The sequence below is a fragment of the Hippocampus comes genome, unplaced genomic scaffold (genome assembly GCF_001891065.2).
Source record: "Hippocampus comes isolate QL1 unplaced genomic scaffold, H_comes_QL1_v1.1 scaffold337, whole genome shotgun sequence".
In the NCBI taxonomy this organism is placed as follows: Eukaryota; Metazoa; Chordata; class Actinopteri; order Syngnathiformes; family Syngnathidae; genus Hippocampus; species Hippocampus comes.
Window position 1 is genome coordinate 4,148 of NW_017805929.1, and position 7,617 is coordinate 11,764.

Genomic DNA, 7,617 nt, shown 5'->3' on the forward strand with positions numbered 1-7,617 from the left:
AGGCGTTTTTAGCCCGAAAAAAATGACCATGTATAGTAAGGCGTTTTTAGCCGAAAAAAAAAACGACATTGTGTAGTAAGGCGTTTTTAGCTCGAAAAAAACGACCATGTATAGTAAGGCGTTTTTACCCCGAAAAAAACGACATAGTATAGTAAGGCGTTTTTTGGTCGTTTTTTTCAAAAAAAAAAAAAAAACAGTCTCTCTCTCTTACACGCACGCACACGCACACACACACACACACACACACACACACACACACACACACACACGTTGCGGAACTCGATATTGTCCCCAAAAGAAGAGCAGTTTAAAAGAAGGTGGTCAGGGTGATTAGCAACATCCAGTTGGGTCCACATTAGTCAAATCATTCAATGAATTCTTTTTGCTCTTTCTGGCCCAAGAGGAAATAAGGACAACCTATTTCAGACAACGGGAGCCAAAACTGCACATTTTATGAGGTGATCATGATGTACATCATAGTGAAGGCATTTATAAATGTGGATACATTTCACATTTTAAGACATCACAAAAAATGTGTACCATATTTCAAAGAGTATAAATACTTGTTGCTTTTATACTACCAAAATGGAACAATTAAGGCTAGAGTGCCAAAGTACCACAATCCGGAAACCGCTGGGTTCAAATCTTAAATGACATCAAGGCTCAACAATTTTTGGAGGAATGCGGCGACTTGACGCTCGCATCGCGCCTTCTCATTCCAAATACTAAATGCAACTCATTTGCAGTGACGCCCGTAGATCACAAGTTCGTCTGGTGATTTTCTCGATACAAACCTGCTTCAGTCCAGACAATTAGCTGCGCGTGGACTCATTGTTAGCAATGAGTGTCATTAAATAAAAGTGCTAAATCCTGCGTAGGAGACGGCAGGCCACAAAAATAAACACCCAAATATAAAATATCAGCAAGTAGCCTTTTTCGCCCAGTCAGTTGGTGTTGGTGGCTACTCACGTGTATGGAGTCGTGGGGAAAAAAGCTGCATGTCGAATGGGAGTTCATTTGTAGCAGGATGTTCGTTGTCGTGCTGGCCAACCAGTGCATGTTTCTTCACCACAGCTCGAAGAGGCAGATTATAAACAAACCAAAAAGTCAAAAACGTGTCATCGATCGGATCGACTCACTTTCTTCACTTCGCGGGTGCGCAAAAAGTACCGAGTATAAAATATACACTTCATTTTAAATAATTAAATACTGTACATATAACATATTTCATCGCTACAGCAGGTGACACAGTACAGTACCTTTTTAGCACAGGACTACTCACGAAAAACAAAAAAGGGGGGGGGGGGTAGACTGAGTTTTGATCAAAAGAGCGACTTGTTGGTCCATCGTTCAATTCCAGTCCTGTACAACACAATGATGAAAATAGGAAGCAGAAGGCTCGCGTTTGTTTTTTTTTCTTTCTTTTTCGAGTTCAGTCAATGTGGACGGCGAGTTGAGAGGCCGCTTCGGTTCTGAATGAGAAGTTCTGAAGCAAATGGACCTTTCGTTGTTGTTGTTCTTAATAAATGTACCGCCCCTCCCTTTTTGCAATGTCAAGTTTACCTTTTACTTACTGTGAGAGGAGGGGGGAAAAAAAATTGGGGGGGGGGAGTGAGCGTAGAGGGGCATCGTTCTTCAGTGTGCGACTATCTCAGCAGTAAAAAAAAAAAAGTGTTCGGTGAACGACACGTCTCGCCAGTCTCAGGTCCCGGGCATGCTTTAACGGTCTCGGGCAATGAAAAGGGTGAGCGTTGCCAGGACCAGGAAACCCCCCAGCCTCTTAAGGAGTGCCGCCGTGTCCTTGGGGATGACCACCTGGGCCAGGTCGTTCGTGATGACTGAAATCTCGTGGGCGACGCACACGAAGATGAACGTGCTGACCAGGATGTTGAGCGATGGGCTGCCGGGGATCAGGATCAAGATGCCCTTGGTGTCCGCCGCCAGCCAGATGTGATACTGGCAGATGAACAGCTGGGGGAGACAAAAGAGTTCAGGCAAGTATGTGGGCGGTTTCGAATGGCTTTGTCATGGAGTCGTACTGTTTCGTACACGCTGTCAACATGGAGGATCTTCTTTCATGTGATGTAAAATTCTCTGATGAGACCATTAGAGGTTTGTCTATGTGGAGTCTCAAGAATCATTAACAGATACAGACATTCCTTCTTTCACAAAATGTCAGTTGCGGATATTTTTATATGAGACAAATACATTAAAAAAGTCCACACACTCCTGTTCAAAACTTAGTCCAGCCTCAATTCTTTTTTTTTTTTTTTTTTACAATCACAAAAACTTTGCATTTGGCTAAGGGTGTGTCGACTTTGTATATCCACTCCAGTTTTCATCATTCATGTTTTTAACTCACTCGGTGAGACAGTCTCACCTCCAAGGAGATCTTTCCAAACCAGGCGAAGAAGGAGCTATAGATGGAGCGGGCGTAGCCGGGAATGTTCCGGATTAAGATGAAGGCCAAGATCTGTTTGTGTGAGCAAAGGTCAATTGAAGTTGACATTATATGACAACAAAAAAAAAAAAAAAAAAAAAGGAGCAGAGACTTTTCGATACCTGCACGACAGAGATGTAAGGATGCATCTCGTTACACTCCGATTTGTTTTTGCAGCCGCTGGCCCACACGGAATATGTCTGGAATGATGGGAGGAGACAAGTGTTGACGTGCTTGACGTTTTGAGTGAGGCGAGGTGAAAAGATTTGCTGTGGGATAGTTGCTGTCGAGTTTCTGTATACACAAGACTTTTGTGTGCGTGTGAAAAAAAAAAAACATGAAAAAAATGTTTAGTACGTCAGAGCAGTAAATGAAGCTATGCAGGTTTAAGAAGACTTTTGAAGGGCCACTGTGATCAGTTTTTCAGCGATATTCAAATGACATACTGCTGACCAATTATAAATGCTCCAGTTCAGTTTTCTGAATTCAATTTAGCAACGTTGTTCATGTCACAAATTTTAAGACCTTCAAAGAGCGGATTCAGTGTCATTTACAAGATTTAAAGAATTACAAATCGTCTACCGCCTTACGAAAATAGAGAAACTCATCCATATTTACCGTGAGCAGCCCAAATCTCCTGCTTAAAAAAAAAAAACATCTTTGTTTTAAGTTGATATATTTTTATGTGTTGACTTTACCATCACTTTTACGTGCAGTTTGCCTTGTTGTATATTGTCATTGGTGTGGTTATCTCCAATCAAACAACTCAGAATCGTTGACCCGGTTCTACCATGAGCCCTCACTGAGGTTCGCAGGACGTTCTCAAGATGGAAATGTACAAAGCGGCGAACTGCTCTTACGACGAAGGTGACGATGGCGAGGAAGAAGAGCGGGCTGGAGATCCAGGCAGAGAAGAGAGCTTCTCCTTTGCCTTCGCACAGCACCTGCCGCTTCTGCAGCACCAGGTAGACGAAGGCGAACAGCATGCCGTGGATCACCGCCTGCCACGCAACGCAATCAAACTAATTTGACCCCGCCGGCTAGAAAATGAGATGCCGCAGGCATGAGTGTGTCGCGACATCAAAACGTACAAATCGGTCCAGCTTCCATCTGAAGCCCCACTCGTAGACGCTTCCGTTCACTTCAAAGAGCTTGGAGAAGGGCCAAAAGGAGAAGACGGCGTGAAAGAAATCCTGCGGACACAAAGACAAACTTCACCCAAAATTGCTTTGGGAATCGATAACACATGCACCACTTATCTAAATGTATCTTTTTCACTCATCAAGATGTTAATACTTTGATTGCTGGTGTATTTCCAAATGCCGTTTCGCACTATAGAAGACGGTGGTATTAAAGTCTAGGCAAAGGCTGCCGATACTAGTTACCAATACCAATCACTGATGCCTCCTTGTGGGGCCATTCAGGAAGTAAATGGCATGCATGGCTGACGGAACGTTTTTTTCCAAAGTGCAACCATGTCAACAAATATGCACAGCAAAAAAAAAAAAAAAAAATCTACTTTTGTTTTCAGCGCGATTAATGTGAATTTGGCAGTAGGCTACAATGTGCGCAGATTTGGCTCACCTGTGAGTACGCCAAGGCGCAGATGAACAACAGAAGGACCAGAAGCTTGACAAGGACGCCGAGATGCCACATGCCGCTGGCTGCACAAGACACAAGACCACCCTAAGTTTAAAGTGTGACACGGTTAAAAGTTTCCAATCGGGCTGGAACGGTTGATCGAATTCAAAGAGAATTCTCAATGTCATTTTCAAATTGCAACGACTCCAATTTAGAAAAAAAACCCAAAAACAAATCAACTCCATTTCAGTCAAGGATATTTTATTTAATTTGATAGGTTTCGGTGCTTAAGAAGTGCATGCTTACATATTCCTCACTGTGTTTTTAACATTTATTTCTTGTGTTTGTTAAAACTCGAATGGGAAAAAAAATTTGGAGAAGAAAAAAAAAAATCACAAGAACAAAAATAACACTCTCATTAAATGGCTATTCCATTCTTTTTCAAAATCATTCATCCTCCGTCTCCAAACGCTTACCGTTGGCCCTCTTCTGCAGGATTTGAGGCCACATGACCATCATGCCATAGATGACGCCGAACCAAAAGGTGACTAGTGGGACAAAGTAATAGAACTGGTAGGGCCTGTCCATCACCACACACAAGACTAACACCAGGAAGTTCAGACGAAAAAGCACCTGCAGGAAGAGGAAGGATTCATTCAGAAAACAACAATAGCAATGGAAATTCAATTTGTTTTTGTTTTTTTTTTTCCCCCGTTGCGACTCCGACCACCCCGTGCGTTCTCACCTGACACACTCTATACAGTCCAAAATCTCCTTTGAGCCAAAAAAAAGAAAAGTGCCCATAGCCAGTCTGGAAAAGGTACGCGGCCACCAGCACCCGCACGTGCATGTACACGGGAATGAACTGAAAGGCACGACATTGATTTATTATTCTGATTTAGTCTTGAAACGTCATGCGAGACGTGAGGAACTCACCGCACTGGCTCCAGATATGTGATAGATCAGGATGACCAGCTGCATCCAGCCCTTCCACTCATCGGTTTGCTCTCGATTCAGTAATCGGGTCTGCGTGGAGGGAACGGGAACTTCGTCTTTTATCGTGAGTCAAAACGGAGGCCACACGTTTCACTATTCGGACATCTCACTGATAAATGAAGGCCGTACCTCTTTGCTGTTGTCACTGTAGAACACCCCCAGTACAAATATGTAGATGAGGGGGATGAAGAAGGTCAAGTGGGTGTAGAACTTGTGCTCCTTCATGAACAAGTCGGCCCGATCGCAAAGATAAAAGTAGGCCATGATGATGCCCATTTTGCACACGGCCTGGAAAAGCGCCGCGGCTCCCAGCGGGGCCGCGGCGCTCGCCGGCTTCTTTTCTTCCAGACTCTCGACGTCCGGCGGCACGGGCCGGTGGTGGTGGCGGTTGTTGCCGAGGACGTAAAAGCCCAGGAGGACGAGGGCCGAGGCCACAAAGAAGCACACGGCCAGTTTCTGCAGGAGGTTGGGCGACGGCACCGTCTGGCAGCAGGAGCCGTCGATGGGTCTGTGGAGCTTGTTGCACAAGGCGTTCATCAGCACCATGGCCCCCTAAAACAGAGCAGCGATACTCCGGTGAGCTGAATTGGGGCGGGGGGCTGGATCCAGCCAGTCGCAAGTGTTGTCATTCTTTTTTTTTTCTTTCTCATCTCCTCGCTTCTTCGCTTCCTCTGGTCCACGTTTAGTGCGGCGCACACCATCTCATCAATCAGCTTTTCACCTCCTTTCAATAGGCCGATTGACTGAACAGCGACTTTGAAGACCCCTGTGATGCTGTCAAACGGGTTTCCATCTCTTTTCGGGGCGCTATCCATTTTTTTTTTCCAGTCCTGCATAATGAGCTTGTTTTCTAAAAAGTTATTGAGCCACAATTCAAATGCATTTCTGATCAATAAATGCTTATTCATGATGACTTGTCCCCCCCCCCCCATCAATTTTACCCGTGTGTAAGAACAAACAAACTTCTTTACGACGACTGAATGAACTTACAATATCTCTGGCACCTTCGGGTATGTGCAGCCCGTCGTCCGATTGGCCGATGGTCTCCAGCGCCGCCTTGCGTGAGGCGGCCAGTCGCTTCACCGACGACCTGTTGTTCCGCTTAGCGGCATCAAGCGCGTCCACCGCCGCTTTGTTGTAGAGCTCCAACTGGTGATTGGTGATCACCTTCCGGTCCTTTCTCAGCAGCTCCTCGTTGACTGGTTCTGGAGGGGAAGATTGTGCAGGTTGACTGCATGTTTGCGGGTATTAAACGAGCAATCGATGTCGAATTTGCTCCGCGCGTGGCAGTTACGGGTACAGGGCGATGGGAAATTCATCACTGTGGTGAAGCAACGAGTCAGCGGATCATATTTCAAGCCTTAAATTGTATTGGACGTGTGACCTTGTAGGACCCAGTAGACCTCTCCGTGCTGGGCCAGCCTCTCCAGGTACACGGCCATGGCGCTCACGTTGACTTGGTACTGCTTCAAAGTCTCACTGCTGCCACCGTGCAGTTTGATGGACCACTGCGGTAAATGAAGACGACGGAGAGGGTTGAAGACCCAACTCGCGCGCCGCCGGGGCTTTTCAACAAACGTACCGTTGCGGCACCGAGGATGACGACATCGGGCCTCGCTGAGCCTTCCTGAAACGCACCACACTGCAGACGTTACAAAATGTTGCGGCCGGCCGACTTGCCGCAAGGTGAGAACGTGCTCACTTACGCGTGTCCATGAGACCAAACGCTCCGTCATCGAGTTGTTCGCCTCTGGATGCCATAGGAAGTCCTGCACGCTCAAAGAAAGGAGGATGTTTTTCACTTCCCGTCAGTTGATGGCACAGCTGAGACAAATGCAATCGACAAAAACAGCTCACCACATAAAGAGAGGAGCTCTTTTCTTGGAAGGCGATGTCCGCGTGCTTCCATTCGGCATGAAACACAAAAGACATTCTTGTTTGCGACATTGTGACACTTCTCAGATGGAATCTTCATATCCAATACACGGACTTGAATTGTCCACTCGAGAGCCCTTCGGATGAGCCTTCAGGCTGTTGAATACAAACTGAATCCAAGGTTCGAAATAACTTCCCCCCCACCATTGAGGAGCAGTTGTGGTCATGGATGACTTGGAGGGGAATTCCAGATAAACTCGGCTTTTGTTTGGTTCGAGAGCGATGATGAATTTGAAAGAGAAAAGAATCAACATTTTTTTAAAAAAACAACCAGTTTCCTGATTTAAACAGGTCGGGGTATGCTATATGCCACAGGTGTCAAAGTCAAGGCCCGGGGGGCCAGATCTGGCCCGCCACATAATTTTACGTGGCCCACGAAAGCAAATCAAGCATGTCAAGTTCCATGCTTGCTAAACCAAAATGTCAAATTGTCAGTTGTAATCCACAATAGCAGTCATTATTCTTGACTTCTGATTTTAAAACGAGTTATTCAACAATGTGTTGTGTGCTGTATATGTAATATGTGGAGGTGATTCAACATTTGGATGCTTTCCCAAAATTCATAATGGCCCTGCAAGGGAAGACGTAACTACAATGTGGCCCGCGACAAAAATGAGTTTGACACCGCTGCGATACGCAGTCACTCACCCCCCCCCCCCCAAAAA

At 45.7% G+C, this 7,617-nt stretch overlaps 1 protein-coding gene across 2 annotated transcripts in view; it reads right to left on the reverse strand.

Moving 5' to 3' along the window:
- Positions 1–974: 974 nt before the first annotated feature.
- Positions 975–7,617, reverse strand: part of casd1 (CAS1 domain sialic acid O acetyltransferase 1) — a 9,429-nt gene continuing 2,786 nt past the window's right edge. Inside the window, exons 4-18 of one of the 2 annotated variants that reach the window (XM_019889729.1) lie at positions 6,875–6,919; positions 6,724–6,786; positions 6,600–6,644; positions 6,402–6,525; positions 6,008–6,222; positions 5,147–5,569; positions 4,958–5,047; positions 4,767–4,886; positions 4,498–4,654; positions 4,025–4,104; positions 3,532–3,633; positions 3,301–3,441; positions 2,563–2,640; positions 2,381–2,473; positions 975–1,971 (exon numbers count right to left, since the gene is read on the reverse strand). In XM_019889729.1, the coding sequence (XP_019745288.1) occupies positions 1,720–1,971; positions 2,381–2,473; positions 2,563–2,640; positions 3,301–3,441; positions 3,532–3,633; positions 4,025–4,104; positions 4,498–4,654; positions 4,767–4,886; positions 4,958–5,047; positions 5,147–5,569; positions 6,008–6,222; positions 6,402–6,525; positions 6,600–6,644; positions 6,724–6,786; positions 6,875–6,919 (2,028 nt within the window). In that variant the 3' untranslated portion in view covers positions 975–1,719. The remainder of the gene's footprint in view (positions 1,972–2,380; positions 2,474–2,562; positions 2,641–3,300; positions 3,442–3,531; positions 3,634–4,024; positions 4,105–4,497; positions 4,655–4,766; positions 4,887–4,957; positions 5,048–5,146; positions 5,570–6,007; positions 6,223–6,401; positions 6,526–6,599; positions 6,645–6,723; positions 6,787–6,874; positions 6,920–7,617) is intronic. The other variant, XM_019889728.1, reaches the window with a different exon arrangement.